The sequence below is a fragment of the Carettochelys insculpta genome, chromosome 2 (genome assembly GCF_033958435.1).
Source record: "Carettochelys insculpta isolate YL-2023 chromosome 2, ASM3395843v1, whole genome shotgun sequence".
Lineage (NCBI taxonomy): Eukaryota > Metazoa > Chordata > Testudines > Carettochelyidae > Carettochelys > Carettochelys insculpta.
Genome location: NC_134138.1, coordinates 88,314,924 through 88,334,717, shown reverse-complemented (window position 1 = coordinate 88,334,717; position 19,794 = coordinate 88,314,924). Strand labels below are relative to the sequence as shown.

The 19,794-nt window shown below is 42.5% G+C and overlaps 1 protein-coding gene across 4 annotated transcripts in view; it reads left to right on the top strand.

Annotated features, from left to right (window-relative positions):
- The window catches only part of TTC39C (tetratricopeptide repeat domain 39C), a 68,782-nt gene extending 49,394 nt beyond the window's left edge, over positions 1-19,388 (top strand). For 3 of the 4 annotated variants that reach the window (XM_074985821.1, XM_074985823.1, XM_074985822.1), the window contains 4 exons: positions 7,858-7,955; positions 9,453-9,557; positions 15,880-15,918; positions 16,408-19,388. In XM_074985821.1, coding sequence (XP_074841922.1) covers positions 7,858-7,955; positions 9,453-9,557; positions 15,880-15,918; positions 16,408-16,497 — 332 coding nt within the window. In that variant the 3' untranslated portion in view covers positions 16,498-19,388. The remainder of the gene's footprint in view (positions 1-7,857; positions 7,956-9,452; positions 9,558-15,879; positions 15,919-16,407) is intronic. The other variant, XR_012644185.1, reaches the window with a different exon arrangement.
- Positions 19,389-19,794: the final 406 nt, after the last annotated feature.

Genomic DNA, 19,794 nt, shown 5'->3' with positions numbered 1-19,794 from the left:
GTTTTGTATTCCTGTGACATGCAAATGTTATCTTTTTAATGTCTGTTAATTTTATAAAGCATCCAGACCATAAAATGGACACTCAAATAGACTGAAGTAATAAAAACTAGATCTTGTTTCACTCATTCACGTATTTCCCACCCTTCTGAAAGCTGAGCTTTGTTTATTTCAGGGAAATAAAAATCTGTTCTTCTTCGAGTGTCCCCGTGGGTGCTCCACAATAGGTGTCGGGCTTGCCCGGCGCTGCAGATCGGATCTTCCAAGCAGTTTCTGCCGGACCGCGCATGCGCCGGCGTGCGCCGCTCCCTTGCGCGCTCCTGGCCATGTGCGTGGTCCGGTCCCCGCCAGTTCCTCTTAACCGCCGTCGGCTGCAGACGGAATCCGAACTAGGCTAAGGCCAAGTAGCGTATTCAATGACTTTAACTGTTTTTCTCTTAAGTTTTTCAAGTACTTAGGCTACTGCAAGTTAGCCGGTTGTTATTTTTGCAAAAAAAAAAACAAAAAAAAAAAAACAAAAGCAACAAACAAACTACAAGCGGGACAGCTTCAATCCAGTCCCAGTAACAAGCGCCGGAGGCCAGGAGCATAGGGCCATCAGCCCTCCTGCTGCGGCAGGCCATCGGAAGGGGAAAACAGCACAGAGAAGGTGCTAAGTACCCGTTTAACAACTGAAAGACTCACCAACAATGTCCTCTTCAGGATTTAAAAAATGTGAGTCCTGCCGAGAGGCGATGCCAGCGTCCGATGGGCACAGTCTATGCATAAGGTGCCTTGGGGAGTCCCATGTTGCACAGAAATGCTCCTTCTGTGCTAAATTAACAGCCAGAGCAAGGAGAGACAGGGAGATGCGGCTTAAAATGCTGCTTTTTGATAAGGCCCTCCAGCCAGACGTGCCGGAGCGGCCGCAGCAGGAGGGACCCTCCGGGGCCCATAAAAGGAAAGCTGCCTCCCTCACCCCATCAGCGCAAAAACGGAGGAAAGCCTCCCCAGCCCGATCCCTGCCGGCAGCAACAGCGAGCGGGACGGGAGGAGCAAGCAGCCCCCAGCCGCAGCAACAGCTGATCGGCAGCGGCACGGAGAGCCACGTGGAAGCGGCTCAGCCTCCGATAATCAGCCAGCTGCCCCGCACCGCAGGCAGGGCGGCGGCTAAACAAGTGCTGGTACCGGCGGCACCGCAGGCAGCGGCACCGACCCCCGGGGAACTAGCGGTGCAGAGCGCGCAGGCACGCAGCCTGCAGGCACCGAAGGACACCGCACGTGCGGCACCGCCTTCGAGCGTGCCTAGCACGGTGCGGACGGGGCCGGGATCCCCTGTGCGTCAGGGGGCGGAGTTACCTCCTCCAGGGAGGGGGAAGGCTGCACACAAGAGGAGGCATTGCAGCCCCTCTCCGGACAGGGCTGTGGAGTTGCTTTCTCACAGCCCTCCGCTTATGTTGCAGACTCCAACCAGAAGGCAGGGGTCCCCCCTAGCCTACCCGGAGCCCCCTTCTCCATTTTTGCAACCAGCCTCACCCTGGCTGGGACCACCTTCACCCTTCCTGGGGTTTGAACCGCTGGACTATTATGCAAAATCGCTCTCTCCAGTGTCTCGACAATCTCCCTCCCCCAGACGCAGAGGGTATGCACCAAGGGAGTGGTCTAGGTCACCTTCCCAAGAACAGTGCCTATACTGCCATGGTCGCCCCTACCACGCGGGGCATAGACACCATCGGCAATCTACTAGGGAAAGATCCCCACAGACGATCTCGTACCCCCGAGGGCAATTGCGACCGGGGACAGAGACTCAAGCATCTCAGGGGGGACTGGTTATGGAACCCCAAGATTTTCCCTCGCAAACCTCTAGCGAGAGGGTGTACCATCACCAGCAGGAACCGGAAGGGTCCAGAGAGACGTACCCCAGCGGTTCCTCGCTCTCCTCCCCGGACGAGGCTACGGCCCCGGGGGACGTCCATCCTCCGGACGATCTCAAACAGTTTCAAGAGCTGTTTAAGAGGGTGGCCTTCACGCAAGGCATCCAGACAGCAGAGGTGCAAGAGAAACACCATAAGCTCCTCAAAAATTTGAGACCTCCGGCCTCCTCCAGAGTAGCAATACCACTTGATGAAGCGATCTTAGAGTCCGCCACTATGATATGGCAGACCCCTGCGACTATTCCGCCTGTCCAAAAGAGAGCGGATAAGAAATACTTCGTGCCGGCGAAGGGCATGGAGTTCCTGTTCAGCCACCCACAGCCAAATTCCTTGGTGGTGGAGTCGTCGCAACAAAGATCAAAGACATCTCAATTCAGGACAGGGGGAACAGACAAAGATGCCAAGAAGCTAGAGCTGTTCGGCAGAAAGGTCTACTCCTCCTCCACTTTAACGTTGCGAATGGCAAATTACGCAGCGCACTTAGCGAACCATAATTTTGACAACTATTCCAGGTTAACCTCCCTCATGGACTCGCTTCCAGGGGACAAAAAGCCGGTGCTCAAGGCCATAGTGCAAGAAGGCTACGCGGCCTCGAGGACGGGAGTTCAGATCGCCCTGGACGTTGCGGACACAGCAGCACGTTCCACAGCAACGGCAGTGGTGATGCAAAGGGAGTCCTGGCTCCAGACTTCGGGTATACCGAGGGATCTGCAGGCGAAGATAGTTGACCTTCCCTTCGACTCGCAGAAGCTGTTTGCTGAATCAACTGACTCGGTCCTTCATTCCAGTAAAGATTCAAGAGCCACACTCAGGACCCTGGGGATTTACACCCCTCCATACACAAAGAAAAGGAACTACCCTCAACAAAGACAGTACCAGTACCAGCAACAGCGCCCCCAGTACCACAGGGGTTACGAGCAACGGCGACATCAACAGCACCAGCAGTACAGAACTCCCAGGCGACGTTCACAACAGAGCCGTGCGTCCTCGGGGCGGGGCCAAAGGCCACAAGTTTGACATACAGATCCAGGGCTGCGCCATCACTACCATCGCACAAGGTCATCCGAAGCGACTATTCCACCATCGCCTCCGACCATTCTACGACCAGTGGCAAAGGATCACCACAGACAAATGGGTGCTGGAGATCATAGCCACGGGGTACGCCATCCCCTTCCAGTCGCTCCCACCGTCACGACCTCCACCCAAGCCCCACCTCCAGGAGGCCTCCCATGTAGCGAGGCTCAGGCAGGAGGTGGACCATCTCATGTTCATAGGGGCAGTGGAAAGAGTGCCGGAGCAACTGCAAGGGAAAGGGTTCTACTCCAGGTACTTCCTCACGGAGAAAAAGACAGGAGGCTGGAGGCCCATCTTAGACCTTCGCGGCCTCAACCGGTACCTGCGCAAGCAACGTTTTCGGATGACCACAATCGCCTCCATCCTTACAGCACTGGACAATGGAGACTGGTTCGCAGCCCTCGATTTACAAGACGCATACTTCCACATAACTATCCATCCGGCTCACCGGCGATTCCTCCAATTCATGGTAGGCAATGAACACTTCCAATACAAGGTCCTACTGTTTGGCCTCTCCTCGGCCCCCAGAGTCTTCACCAAGACCTTGGCAGTGGTGTCAGCCTACCTGCACGGACAGGGGGTATTTATTTTCCCGTATCTGGACGACTGCCTGCTCAAAGGGGCCTCGAAGGGGGAGGTTCTGCGCATGATACGCGTCACAGCAAACACGTTCTCTTCACTCGGCCTGGTTATCAATCTGGCAAAATCAAAAATAGACCCCACACAGGACATAGAGTTCATAGGGGCTCGCATAAACTCGGTTACAGCGAGAGTATATCTACCAGAGGCTCGCTTTCGGGCCATCGGTTCCCTCGTGCAGGTCATCACCTTCAGCCCTAGAGTGCCGGTCTTGACGTGCTTGCAGCTGCTGGGCCACATGGCAGCGGCGACGTTCGTAGTACAGAACGCCAGGTTACACATGCGCAGCATGCAGGACTGGCTGGCGAGTGTATACAAACCAGCAGCACACACCGTTCACAGGGTGGTGTCGCCCACAGCCGGGGTGCGCAAATCCCTACAATGGTGGGTAAACCCCAGGAACCTGCTAACAGGGGTACCCTTCCACCAGCCGCAAATATCGGTTTTTCTCACTACAGATGCCTCCCTCATAGGGTGGGGAGTGCACATGGGCGAAGAGGTGACTCAAGGACTGTGGTCACCCACGGAACAGTCACTACACATAAATATACTGGAGCTCAGAGCAGTGTTCAACGCCTGCAGACACTTTCGAGACCACATACAAGGCAAAGTCGTCGGGATCAGTACAGACAATACCTCCACCATGTTTTATATAAACAGGCAAGGAGGAGCTCGATCCCATGCCTTATGCGCGGAAGCAATCCGCTTATGGAACTGGTGCATCGCCAACAATATAATCTTGAAAGCCTCATACTTGCCGGGTGCGCACAATGTGAAGGCAGACCAGCTGAGCAGGTGTTTTGCACTCACACACGAGTGGCAGATCCGTCCCGATCTGCTACGGCCGATTTTCCATGCATGGGGTTTTCCCCAAATAGACCTGTTTGCCACTCAGCACAACAAGAAGTGCCCACGATTCTGCTCCAGGGCAGGACTGGGATGGGGGTCCCTGGGGGACGCGTTCGCGATCCCGTGGAGGGGCCCCCTGCTTTATGCGTTTCCTCCCACAGTGCTGATCCACAAAGTCTTGCAGAAAGCCAGGAGGGAAAGGGCCCGGATGATCCTGATAGTCCCAACGTGGGATCGACAACAATGGTTCCCCCTACTCCTGCGCATGTCGGACCGTCCACCGATGCCTCTTCCGGTGGCGCCGGATCTGGTCACGCAAGCCCAGGGGTCCATAGTGCATCCGCACCCCCAAAGCCTGCGACTGCAAGCGTGGTTAATCCATGGCTCAGCTCCCTAGAGAGCACATTCACAGTGGAAGTACAGCAAGTCCTAGAAAGTAGCAGGAGGACTTCCACCAGGAAGACCTACAAGCAAAAATGGACTCGCTTCACGGCTTGGTGTTCTACCAAACAGCTGGCCCCCCTTTTGGTGCCTATACCTACAATACTAGAGTATTTACTGGACCTCAAGAGAGGAGGACTCTCGCTGTCCTCGTTGAAGGTCCACCTTGCCGCCATCTCGGCGTTCAGACGTGAGGAGGAAGGGCACACGGTGTTCGCCCACCCTATGGTTACCAGGTTCCTCAAAGGGTTGGTAAACCTATACCCCCCTCGGAAACCGATTCCACCTTCGTGGAACTTGGACCTGGTGCTTACCACGCTAATGGGACCACCGTTCGAGCCCTTGGCCACGGTTCCCCTCCGCCTCCTTACAATAAAGACGACCTTTCTTCTTGCAATTACGTCAGCTCGTAGGGTGAGCGAGCTCGCGGCAGTCATGGCAACGCCACCCTGCACTGTTTTTTCCAAGGAGGCGGTAACCATACGGCTGCATCCAGCCTTTGTTCCCAAAGTTTCTTCCGAGTTTCACATTAACGAACCTATTGTTCTACCCTCGTTTTATCCAAAGCCTCATAACTCCAACGAAGAGGCGCGCCTACACCTCCTGGACGTGAGGAGGGCGCTAGCCTTCTACGTAGACAGGACCAAGTCCTTCCGGAAAACGGATAGACTCCTAGTCTCCCTCACTCCCAAATCGAAAGGAGAAGGTCTCTCCTCGCAGAGAATCTCAAAGCACATTGTATCCTGCATAAAAATGTGCTACGAGCTCAAAAAGACTCCTTTATCGGCCACTCCCAGGGCTCATTCCACTAGGGCGGTGGCGGCATCAACAGCCTTTTTCAAGGGCGTTGCGTTAAAAGACATTTGCAGAGCGGCGACCTGGTCATCCTACGACACCTTCGCCAAACATTACGCCCTTCACAGGGTATTCCAAGAGGATACCCGTCTCTCTGCAGCAGTCCTCTTGGGGACAAGCTGCACATAATCCGATTACCCACCTCCTATCTTGGGTTACTGCTGGGTAGTCACCTATTGTGGAGCACCCACGGGGACACTCGAAGAAGAAAGAAAAGTTACTCACCGTAGTAACGGTGGTTCTTCGAGATGTGTCCCCGTGGGTGCTCCACTACCCGCCCATCCTCCCCGCTTCGGATCTCTGTTAGTGTTTTGCAGGGGCATCCGAGGTGGTTGGTCGAGGAACTGGCGGGGACCGGATCGCGCACATGGCCAGGAGCGCGCAAGGGAGCGGCGCGCACCGGTGCATGCACGGTCCGGCAGAAACTGCTTGGAAGATCCGATCTGCGGCGCCGGGCAAGCCTGACACCTATTGTGGAGCACCCACGGGGACACATCTCGAAGAACCACCGTTACTACGGTGAGTAACTTTTCTTTATGTTCTCCCTACAAACTTACCATGAGGTATTAAAGGCTTGTCCCTGATATTTGCATCTTCTGTACATGGCACGATATTTCCTCTCTTTTCTTGAATGGTTTAATAAACAGTGAAATAGGATCCCAATGTTGTAATTTAAAGTAGCCGAGTTAGCACCTGTTGAAATACATGGTGCATTCCGCATCTCAGACATACAGTTTGAGGATTTGTGCAAACACAGATTGATCTTTCTGCATCATTACCTTCAAAACATTGAGTATACTTTTCCAATCATAACCAGTATTGCTACCCCCAAACATTCAAATAAATGAGTTTTAAAACAAACAAAACGAACATGGGTTATTTTAGTTTGTCTTCTGACTGCAAGCCTTTAAGGTTCACTTGGGTCTCATTTTCAAGCTTTTCTCTTCAACCATGACGGCTAGGAAATTACTCATGTTTTACTTTGGAGCTGTGATGCACATGTAATCACTTGTCTTCAAATATTGAGGATGCTTTAGTGCAAACCACGAAATGCCAACAAGACTCAAGAGGAAAGTGAAACAGTTGGCAGTGTTTTATGACATCTAAGCTGTGTCTACACTACAAAAATACTTTGAAGTTGAATATCTACATGCACGCTACTTTGAAATTAAACTTCTCACTACTCCATTCCCGGGAATAGAATAAGGACTTCAAAGTTGAGCTCTCTACTTCAGAGTTAACTTTGAAGTGAGGGAAAATGTATGTAGACTCTGCTGGCTACTTCAATGTAGTGCCTCGCTTCGAAGTTAGTTTCTAATGTAGCCACAGCCTTCCAAAAAAAAACGGAATCTGAGATATCACTTCCCTATATAGTGCCGTGCACCCTCTCCTTGTGGAAAAACTGACTTCCATTTTATAAAGTTTTATACTATGCTCATGACTGTACTATCTCACTGTCTTCCACTGGTATATTAAGCAGCATGACTAAACTCTGTCATCTGTTGTTTGGTCACCTATCTCCTCTGCTTGGGGAAGATATATGTGCAGTGGAGAATCTTCCTTTGGTCAGATGTTTTTTTTTAATAAACATGTTGCTGTGTATGTGATAGAGAAAGTGCACAGTCAAAGAAATATCTTGCACTTGGAGCAAAGACTTTGTTCTGGAAGACTTCACTGATTTCAGTAGAGTTACTCCTGAGAGTAAGAATTGGTCACGTGACTAAGGGTTTCCGTAACTGAACCCTCATAAAATATTTATAATAAACAAAGCAACCCTGTAAAACCATTTTATTGTTTTTAATGTTTTTTACATGCATAAATACAAATAGAAAAAAAACCTCAACTTTTGTAAATACCTAATTTTTATGGATATTGTGAGACAGCATCATTTTCTTTACAGCAAAACTGATTATTGAGAAGAAGAGAACATTAATGATACAGATTATAATATTTGAGAGCAGCCATTGCTAGTTAAACTTAAGCTACGGAGATGGGACACTTTCTAATTCAGTTTTCCAAACAGTCATGTTTATTTAAATAGGAGTGTAATTTGCGTAAAAGCTTAATTTGATTTTTTTTGTAAATTAAGCTTGTCATGAGGTTGATGATTCATCTTCCGTTGGGTTGAAGAATTTGCTTCTTGGTGCCATACATAAATGCTTAGGAAATTCTGAAGATGCTGTTCAGGTAAGTTGTGACAAGTGTACCCAGCTGTTTTTATAAATGATCCTGTTTCTGATAAAGAACAGCCTTCTGTTTGTGAATGCTACTGACACATTAGGTGAATGGTAGTAGAGAGTAAAATCTTTTCAAAGTATTCTGAGATAATATGCATTCCTGGATTTCATATTGTGTGACGGTAAAAGACTGAGACACTGGCTTCAGTGACATTCTACTTCCTAATAAGGGATAATGTTTAGCAAACTTGTCTGCTGAGGTGGCCAGCAAGGGCGAGAGTTAGAGGGGAAAAAGAAAAATATAGAGAACTTCAGGAAAGGATTGTGTCTCTGAGTTATTGAGAGTGTTCACTTTAAAAAAAAAAAAAAAAAAAAAAAGACAGCTCAGTTTCTGTGAATAATATAAGTTGGAGCTATCTTAAGCTCTAAAATAGGGTGGCCAGGGTTTGTTCCTCAGGGTAAAGGCAACCCTCTGTGTTCTTCCGTATGGCCTATGATTACTGCATTTATCTAGCATGAGGGTGGGCAATAAATGACCCATAGTCTGGGTGCGGTTCATCAGGGTTAGCCCCTGGCAGGTTGCCGTTTCTGTGTTTATGTTAACATCCACAGGCACAGGCACTTGCAGCTCTTATTGATCGTGGGTCTCTGTTCCCAGACAATGGGAGCTGTGGGAAGTGATGTGGACTAGGACACCACTTCCTGCAGCTGCCATTGGTTGGGAATGGTGATCTACGGCTAGCAGGAGCTGTAAGTGGCTGTTCCTGTAAATGGCTAACCCTGGTAAACTGCATGTGGCCTACTGGCTGCTTATTGTCCATCCTTGATCTTGCAGGAACTTGAGCCTAGTGGAGCTTGGCTACTCAGAATAGGATGTTATATTATCAGTTTTGTGAATCACACTTCCAAATTAAGTAGCTTCAGTCTGCTCCATTTTGTACAAATTTGGAGTGTCCCTCTGGTTTTTGCCTTCTGTTAATGCAACTCTTTCTTGGACTGAGTTTGGAGCAAACTTTGAAGAGCCCTTTTTAATGTGAATGGGATTGAAATTTGTTCTGCAATCACTGGATTATTTGAACTCGCTTTATTTTTGCAAATATAGCCCAGATCTCACATACATCATGAAGGTGATGGCTGTTGCTCATATTTCTACTTCTGTCCAAGTTACATTGAAAATCTGTCCCCTTGACCACCAGTTATTGAACCATGTTAAATCTGTAATTTTTCAGCTAAATATATAAAACTTTTGGATCAAGTAATGAATCTTTTCTGTTACAGACCTAACATTTGTCTCCAATGATGGTAATAGCAGAGGTTAACGTGAGCTGTCATGAACAGTGCTGTTAAAGATTCTTTAAGATATAGAAAGGTTGCTCTTTGTTCACATGATGATTCTAAAATTGGCTTTTGGTGCTTGATGTCAGAGGGTATTTTTTATTTAGTTTTCCAAATAAAAATGAACATGACTACTAATTTTAATGTATAAATGTTGATTTTTCTCTTTCAGTTCTTTCAGCGAGCTGTTAAAGATGAACTGTGTCGTCAAAGCAACTTATACATTCAGCCATATGCTTGCTATGAACTCGGCTGTTTATTGTTAGACAATCCAGAGGTAACAGTAGAGCACATCTTAAATTCTGGAAGTGGAAAAGGGGTCAGCTATGACCACTAAACACATAATGTAAATGTTTAAATTTAGAATTGATCAGGTATAGGAGTTAACTTTAATATTCCACTTGGATATAGAGTCCCTTTAATTTTATGCCTTTGATATGCCAGATACCATATTATTGCCTAGGTGATAAAGTGTAGACATTAGCACTTGTCATACAAAGTTTGCAATGTGACATTTGCAGATACTTTGGGTATACCTGTGATTGTATGCCAATGACTGGTTTCATTAGTGCTCGTATTATACGATAAATACCGCTCTGATACTGGCCAGGACAGCTGCTCTGAAGAATATTCATTCTTGGCCACTAGGGTGACACCACTCTGTAGCAATAAGATCAGTAGAACCACTCCTAGTTTCTGTCTTTTGGATAGCTGAAGTTTAAAAAGAAAAGAAAATTATATGAACAGCAACAAAAATTATTGAAGTGAGAATATTGGTGAGCTTGATCAGTTCTGTGTCAAAATAAACTTCTTTAAAGGATATCCTTATATATCCCCCACTCTTGGGATAAGTCCATGCTTGGCTCATGAGCTTGCAATCTTCTGGAAAGCTACTTTTATTGAGACTACCCATTCCCCTATCTCATTTCACAAGCCCTTGAGTACTGAAGATACAGCAAGTTTGAAACATACTGAAAATTCAGTCAGTCTGACTTCTCAGCTTTCTGCCATCTGATCTATGAGTTTATTAGTCTTTCTTACTCTATAGTTACCAAGTTTCTGCTAGGAAAGTTTTGCTTCATGTATTTCATTTGGCTGATAACCATTTCCCTCATAGGATTTAAGTCTCCCTCACAAAACAAATGTACTTCTGTTCAAACTTGATCAGGCTATTCTAGGTCTAATCTGAGAAGAAACCATTTTCTTTGTAGCCATAATGTCAGCTGTATAGTTAGTGTGTTATAGGTGTGTTGCCTGACTCTCCCTAGCCCATATTCCCTCATGGTAAGGTGGCCTTGCATCCTCACCCCGAATGCATAACTAAGGTAGTCTCTGATTTCCCTAATATTCATTCACATCCAGGTATGTCAAACTCCGTGTCTTAGGTGTCTGGAGAACATTACATTGTCCTCTGTAGAAGACCAAATCTTTCCATAAGTTTTCTCAGGCTTTTTGTTTTGGTTTCATATGGGGTTAAGAACAACAGAATTCAATCCATTTAACTTTAGCAACTGTCGAAGTAGACTAGGTGATGCATACATGATCGATATGACCTGGCAGGTGTTCAGCCACCTGAAAATAAGATAATTTATTCAAATAAGGCAACCTCTGCATTATTCTTCACACTATCTTCCTTAGTGAAGTATGGAGAGCTTGATACTTATTTTAATAAACAGCATTACTCCCTCCATGTTTCTCTAAATGAGATGGCCACTTCACAGACGCCTGCTATTAGAGGTGCTCTTCAGACCCAGCTGCTGGAGGTTCTACAGCAAGTAACATTAATGCAACCGTAACACACAACACTTCTCATTGTAAAGTCTTATTTTCAGTTACTTATAGATCTTTTTTTTCCCCAATATAGCAATCACTTAGGCTGAAATACTCCTTATTGGATGTTTGTCTCAGGCTGAATAGTTTTCAAAAACTTCCATCAAAATGGTGCAGCAGTTTCCAAGAACAGGGCTAGGGAAAAATGAGTTGTTTTGCCCTTTGTTAAAGTTCTGGCAACTGTTTCTTTCGGAAATTTCTCATGCTTCCATGCTTTGGAGCGTGGACTTGAAATTTGGCAGAGGTGTTCCTTTTGTTACCCTTGAGGCCAAGAATGAATCTTTTTGAAATCCTAGTTACTGTCCACCCAAATGTGGCCAAGTTAATAAGCCTCTAAAAATTCTCAGTTCACAAATGCTCAGCAGACACTTGTTAGAGTTTTGCAGTTAATTCTCTGAAGAATCTGTCTATATTGGGCATGTTCCAATTCAGGGGTGGCCAGCATCTGGCTCCAGAGCTGCACATGGCTCTTCAGGAGTTAATACGTGGCGTCTTGCATAGGTGCCCACTCTGGGACTGGAGGTAGAGGCGCCAACTTCTTAGTGTGCGAAGGGTGCTTGCTGCTCAATCCCCAGGCCCTGTCCCCAATCTATCCTTTATAATGTAGTCAAGAGGTGAGCAAACTTTTTACATCAGGCCCCACTTTTAGTCCCTGAAATTAGTAGGCCACCCCCCCAATCTGAGGGAGGACTACAGGATGGGATGTGGGAGGGGTGCTCGGGAAGCAGGTGCCGGGGGCTCCGGGGTGCTCCTAAGTTGGGGAGAGAGGATCCCAGGAGGGCATGTGGGGGACTCACAGGGTGTCCCAAAGGAGACCAAAGGGCAACTACTTGCAACTGTATGTGCACAGAAGACTCTGTACATAGCATCCCTCCACAAGGACTGAGCATGCTCTGTTCTGGGTTTTTACAGAGGTGAATGGGATTTTACTTGTAATTACTCCTCCAACCAGTCAGGTGTTGATTTTAACGTTGTATACAGAAAGGTAGTCTATTCTGTGCTCCTCCATCCTGCTTGGGATGCAACAGAGTGGGAAAGGAGAAAACAATCTGATTTTAATGCTAAGGGGTGAAGAGATGAATGTGTGGAGAGGGAGGGAACCAGGAATGGAACGGGGGGAGCTGCCCATACTTCAGGAGCTATGTGTGTTTGTGTGTGTGTGTGTAAGGAGGGAACAGGTAAATGAGTTGGTCACACGTGAGGGAAGGTTCATAAAGTCTAAGACCAGAAAAGACCGTTACGATCATCTAGTCTGACCTCCTGTAAAGCTGTGGCTATATGATTTCTCCAAAAACGTTACTGGAGCAGATCTCTTAGAAAAATGCTGACTGGAAGGTCTGTTTTCTAATCTTTTGATAATTCTGATGACTCTGAACTTCTGTAGTTTATCATCATCATGCTGGAATTGTGAGTACCAGAAGTGGACAGTATTCCAATGATGGGCACCAGTGACAAACGCAGAAGTCAAATAATCTCCCTTTTTCTACTTGAGCTTCCCGTTTTTGATTCTCAGCATTATACTAACTTTTTTGTCCACAGTGTTACACTGGGAGCGCATGTTCAGCTAATTCCACACCGTAATTCAGGTTCCTCTGTAGAATCACTGGTTCCTAAGAATCCCCCCAGTTATATAAGTATGGCCTATACTCATGCTACAACATGAAAGATGTGGCAGAATGGGGGGTTAAAAAACAGAGCAGGAAACATACAATTCTCCCCCACGGAGTTCAGTCATAAATGTTAATGCATTTGTTTAATGAACATCATCAGCATGGAAGTATATCCTGTGGAATGGTACCCAAAGCATGAAGGATCATATAAAAGTTTAGCACATCTGAAAGTAAATACCTTGCAGTGCCAGCTACAAAGCTGCCATGTGAATGCCCGTTTTCACATTCTGCTGATGTAAGTGAGAAGCAAGCACCAGAATCATCCATCAGTGTAACAAACCTATTTGTCTTAGCAATTGGCAGAACAAGAAGTAAGACTGAGTGGACTTGTAGGTTCTAAAGTTTTATATTTTGTTTTTGGGTGGAGTTATGTAACCAAAAAATCCCTACATTTGCAATTTGCACATTCACAGTAGAGCTTGTATTTCAGTACAAGAATGAAGTGAATTGAGAAACTTTCTTTTGTTAATCATTTTATATTATTATTATTACAACCATATCCACTATAAAGTGAGCACTTTACGCTTTGTAGACTGTTTTAATTGAAATCCAATATTAAAAATGTAGAAAAAATCCCAAAAAACCCCTAAAAATTTCAGTTGGCATTCTGTTGTTTAACAGTACAATTAACCACAGTTTTTTGAGGTAACCACATGAGTTAACTGTGATTAATCAACAGCCCTATTTTTTATTTTGGCAAATAGGAGTGTTTAAGCATTTTTAAAATTTTCATGTATTTTTTTTCCATTATTGAAAAATTTTGGGCTTTACATGTTCTTTTCCCATTTTTATCTTTTTTATTTTTTTAATTCTAATTTTGGGGGGAACTATGTGGGGTTTTCAGAATATGAGGAAAACTGGACAATTGTATGACCATGAACTTTGAGATTCAAAATGTTAAATCTTTATAACTGTTAAAACATTGCTAAAACACACATGATCAGCATCATATCAAAATAAAGGAAATACTTTAGGAGAAAGCTTAATAAGGTCTCAGGATGCATTTTTCCTATTTGCATATCTGAAATTTAAACTTTCAGCAGAAATATTTTTGTCAGTTTGTTTGTATATGTTGAAATTGACATTTACTAACACTTAACACCAATAAAAATCTAATTCTTCTAAAATTAGTTATGATATAGTCTTGAATTATGTGATCGTATATTAACTTTTTCCCAGGACCTCAATCACAGTAGTGCACAGGACTAACTTTGGAAAGCTTGACTTCTCAACTCTAATAACATTTTTAGTGTATTTTTGGATGTTATCTGTACACCTTTGTCACCTTCCTACTTCTGTGGAGTCTCTTGTAAAGAGATGTGTGAATTGGAGGAAATAACTGATTGATGATTGTGATTGCTCACCGTTTTATAACATCAGAACTAGACATGGGGGTGAGTGGATCCCAGCATACAGTGCTTTCTAGAAGACAGAGCTCACAGCCAAGGGGTATGCATGCATATCCCATCAGTGTGTGTCAGCTTTAGTTACTATATGATTCTCACATTTTTAGAGTTCATGAATATGAACTTTCCAGAAATCAACTTAAGGAATAGAAGAAAAGAATTAAATACACTGAAATTAGTGACTAAAAAGGTACAGATATTGATTTACATTTTTATTTTAAAAACCATGACTTTTAATAACAAGTACTTGATTTAATTTGAAGTTATTCATACTTATCTATCAGATCAAACATTTATTCTGAATTACCATCATTCTATTTCAACTCTTCCATTGATTAAGCCCTTTGAGATCATGGTGGGAGATGCTATGTAAGAGATTAAGATCAGCTTGTGCAATATACAGACTTTAGATATAATACTCGTATACATTTTTGAGTGTAGCTATGACATTTAGAAATAAAAACTACAACTCTTTAACATATTTATTTTCAGCATAAATTGAGTAAGATATTCATCTGAATCACTTTAATCTTTCTCTGTTTTTTTATGGGATGCAAAATCTTTTGTTATACTTTGTATAAAATTTAAAATAAAAAAATCACATTCATCTTACTGGGGAATAGAGTAGAAGTCTTGGAATCCAGTAATAAATATTCAGTTGAAAATATCAACAGTTTTTGGAGACGATTGAGTAACCTTTCCTATGTTAAGAATAATAGCTCATTATTGAAAACCAAAATGTTCTCTGTCCTCTTTCAAATCATTCTAATAAGGTCTATCTTTATCCCATGATTATTATTACAGAAAGGCAAGCTGTATGAACTATTTACATCTTTCAGTATTTCCAAAGATGAAATTCAAATGAATAAACTGAAACAAATTTTAAAAATATTAAAAACTTGAAACTTTTCAGAAATCTCAGTCAATAATTGGTGTATTTTGCAAGTTGAATTGGTTAAAAGAGTAAATTTGCAATTCTTAAGCTTCGGTTTGCCTATAACTTCATGTAGTGTGTGTAGTGTAGCTCAGTGGTTCCCAACCTGGGTGAGGTTATTGCAGGAGGTCCATGGGGGAAAATAAATAAATTAAATAAATAAATAAATAAAAATGACTGTAGAAAATAGGTTTTAAATTAATTGCAAAGTTACCGTCAATTATTTTTAAATTGAATGCCTTCCAATGTTGTTAATTGCTGTCTGAAAACCTGTGTTATGGTTTCCTTTTTGATTTAATAAAGTGTGCATAGTGGCTAGAATTGGCTTTGATGGGGGTCTGCAAACAATTGGAAGAGGTGTTTGGAGGTCTGCGCTAGTGAAAAAGTTGGGAACCATTGATGTAGCTCAATACAGTGCTTATAGTTCCACAGTAGTTTTTATTTCTTCTCTAAAATTAACTTTTTAAGATAAAAAACTTAAAACGTAAGTAAACATTAAAGTAAAATGATCATTTTAATAGATACAGAAATACATACTGCAGGACCAATCAGATACCTTGTTAGGAGCTGTAAACTCCTACAGGGCGTAATATTTACTACCATCATAGTCCTGGTAGACCTCATCTCCTATGTAGTATTTACATAGTTGGTTGAGACCTTAGTTCTTGTTGGCTGACCATTATACTGTAAAAGATTCTTTTTGTCCTTTCTGCCATGTGTACATTCTTCTAAAGTGATATTTTCTTCTCCTTTTTCCAGACTGTGCCAAGAGGCAAAATCTTACTACTCCAGGCAAAGGTGATGAATCAATACATTCTAATCTGTTGTCCTACTGTTAAGTGCATTTGAGAGTTCGGTTTGTGGTACAGGTTTAATAGTGTTGGTGTCTATCACCAATGCTCTATAACTATATATACAAGAACTGGTTCTTCCTTTTACTCACTGCATGCGAGCTGGGATTTCCTGAAGCTTTTGGACATGTACAATTTCCCAGTTGCTGTTCAAGTCTTTAATAGACAGGTGGGGTGGTTTCTGCATGCACTTGGGAGGTAGAGGAGAACCTCCTGCTCCTTCTTCCAGTCATTGGTCTGTGGTAGTGAAAATCTCTCTGCCAACGCCATTGCTTTCTCTTAATTAGGAAAGAGGGTTATTAGCAATGTTTAAACTCCAAGAGCCTTTGTCCTCATTACTAGTTTGTAGCTCAGTGACTTCTTAAGGATACTCAGCAACTCACATTGAAAGCCTAAAATGAATGAGATTAATAGTTATATGTATTTTGTATTGCAGGAGGAATTCACTGGATATGATTTTGAGAACAGATTGCATGTCCGCATACATGCAGCCTTAGCCTCTCTAAAGGAAGTGGTTCCACAGTGACTGGTGGGAAGTCTTGACTGACATATCCTTTCCCATAGTTTCTGCACTTTAAGATGAAGCAGAGGATAAAGCTTTTGGGAAGATTGGCTTTTCTTCTGAATACCACTGTGCCAGAGGCACTTCCTTAGGATGATCAGAGTTGGTGCGATGTAGTAAAGTATCACAGGCTTAATCATTAATATCAAAATGGCAGCCAGGAAGAGAGGGTTTAGTTATATTGTGTTTTAACTGTTTCTTTTAAGCAAAGCTGAACATGTATAGTTTGTGATTGTGCAGGTAAGGCTACAATAAGCACATATCTAATTTACTGGAATAACATTGGCTCAGTTGGGACAGGTATCATTTACCAGTTTAAATGTGTCTAAAAGATGTTTTCTAAGGAGAACAACCTTCTGTTTGAAAATAATACAATTTTCAATAATTATTTATACTGTAAGTTAGCAGAGATGGACAGAACTTTTATTCCTTCAAAAGCCAATAAAAAGTGTAATAAAAGAAGAAAATTGTTCAGCCAGGATAATAGCCAATATATTCATTATATTTACTGAGTTAATACAATGTCTCAGTTGTGCATAATATGTGTAGATTTTAGAAAATTTTCGTCCATTGTTATGATAAATTATGGAAATAGTCTCCCTGCTTCTGTTACGTTTTAAACGAATATTTGTTTTTGACATTTAGTTACTGTATGGGTCATTTTAGTTTTATTCTTAATATGCTGAATGGTCCATTGGCCTGCTAGGCTGTATATTATAATGGTTTGGCAAACTATTTTCCACTCAGGTTGCTAAATCTTGTAAGATAAGCAAGTAACCTTAAAAAAATCTTATTTTTAAGTATTTTTTAAAATACTTCCAATAAGTTTGTGTTACTGAATAGTGTCATTTCCCTTACTTCCATATATGGTACTCTAAACCTCAGGTGTTTAAGGTATTCATGTACCTCAGTTGGCCTAAGAATATTTACAACAACCATATAATTTTAAATACATGGCCAAATGTGTGGTAATACTGTAATCTCTCTGCCTGTCAATCAGTGATATTCACTGTCTTCTTATGTTGTTAGTCGTCTTAGTATAATATTTTTGGAGATACGCATTTTGCATATCAAAAATGTATAACCTGGCCAGAATGGAATTTGCCTAGCATAACTGATTATTGGATTTTCTTGGAAAAGGTTATCATAAGCCTTATCTTTGCTCTGCCAGGTTGCTTTAAATCTAGTTCCAGTCTCTCTCTTTCTCTCTCTTTTGTCCGCTGAATGTTTCCAAAATGTTATATTTTGCCCACATACGACCAACAAGATTTTGCTTTAGGAGCTGCACCTTCAACAAGACCTGATACGAAAGGGGAACAGTAATACTGTATATTCACTAGGCAGGGAGAAAGCCAAAAAGATTAGGATAACCACCTTTGCTTTCTAATTTAAAAAAAAAAAAAATCCCACTGTTAAGGGTCTGATTAGGAGCAGCCCAAGCTCATATTTTCATTGCAGTCTAAGTTGGAGAGAGACTTTGAATCCTAGAGGCTCTAATATGTATTTATTATTTTAAGTACTGGATACAACCATGCTACTGTATTTTACTTAGAACCTTGGTTGTGTTTCAAAACTGCACTTAATATACTTGAATTTATTTTATTTCTGATTTAGCTGCTTTTTGCTTTTTGTTTTTTATCAAGGATATAGTCCACTCAGGATAAGTAGCAAATAGGCAACTTTATATTACCCATGGATTTCCTACAGTACATCATTTGAACTGAATACAACAACACACCATCCAAGACATACACCTCCTTCATTCACTTAATGCTGGGATGTGAAGGGCCCAGATGACTGAGATGAATCGTAAAAACTATGTGAAACTAGGCTTATCAAATGGCTTGCTCTTCTCAGTGGGCCTAATGTGTTGAAATGGTATGGAAACAGACTTGTCGTACTGTGTACTCATATACAACATCTCAGCTGTATGCAAGTTTCAGTTTCTCCATGGAGTCAGAAAATCATCACTGAAGTGGAATTGTTTCTGTATTTTTCTCCCCCTGTAGGAGAATCTCCTTATTTGTAAATGTAAGTTACTTTTATATTAGATTATGCCTGTGATGAGAATAATCTCCACTGTATTTTATGTAACTTGAATAAGTTTTTATATTTTAAAACTCGGAGGCATGGTCTAATAGCAATAATGCAATATACATCTTCCTGGTGTAAGATTTTATCTCTATTGAGTCAGGTATTTTTTTTCGGTGTTGACGCAGTTTTTATCGCATTATGACTCATTTCAAGTAAAAAACCAGAATTTTTGGATGTCGCCAAAAATAAGAATATTTATTGTGGTGTATTATAAATGTCATTAATTTACAGAACTTGCACTTTTATATTTCTGCTTAGTAAAATTAAAAGAAAAATGGACCCTATAGTTCTCTTGCTCTTTAAAATTACTCTTAGTGGCTTCCTGAATACAAAAATGTCAAGTATTCATAAATGTCCTGCGTGCTAGTGATTATGTAACCAAGTTTTTTGGTCAGCAGTTAATTCTTCCACTGTTCTTTGATCATGGTTTTAGTCTTTTGGTTTAGAAAGCAAGTTACATGTTGAACTCAATCATAGTATGGACATGAAGATTTGACACACATTGTAAAGACCTTAATTTTTATTCCCTCCTAAAAATCTGTACCCGTAGTATTTCTACATTTTTCCAAAAATGTCTTCAGTTTTCTCTCAAGTGAGCACATTAATTTAACATTTTGCTGACTTTAAATGCTAATTTTGCATTCTAGCCGTGTTGGTTCTTCAATAAAATTCCCAAAACCTTGTATTGAATTGCCTGTCAATTTTCAGATATAATCCTGTCTAAACAGTTTATTTGGCATTTTCAAAATTGCCTCTGTAGATGTTCCAGATTCCAAATGGGAAGTAGTGCATTGGTAGCACCATGCCAGAGACTTTTAATACCAAGATTACAACTGGGTTGATGGTCTATGAAATAGCTGCACAAACCACTTCCCTTCACTGTAATGATCACAAAACAAAATCCCTATAGCATTTGAAATAATTGTCTACAAAGAAAAATATTAGGAAAATATTTAAGGTATGCTTGGCTATCTTTAATTTATTAGCTGGAGGTAAGCATCAGCCAGTGCTATCAGACCAGCCAATTCTGGAACAACCACCTACTGCTCCCTAGGCCATAATTTGGGAATCTCCTATGTACTAGACTCCACTAATAGTTAACAGTAAAATGCAAGATAACTGGTATGTTGCCTCTGAGGCTAGGTCTATACTGTGCTGCTTTTAGCA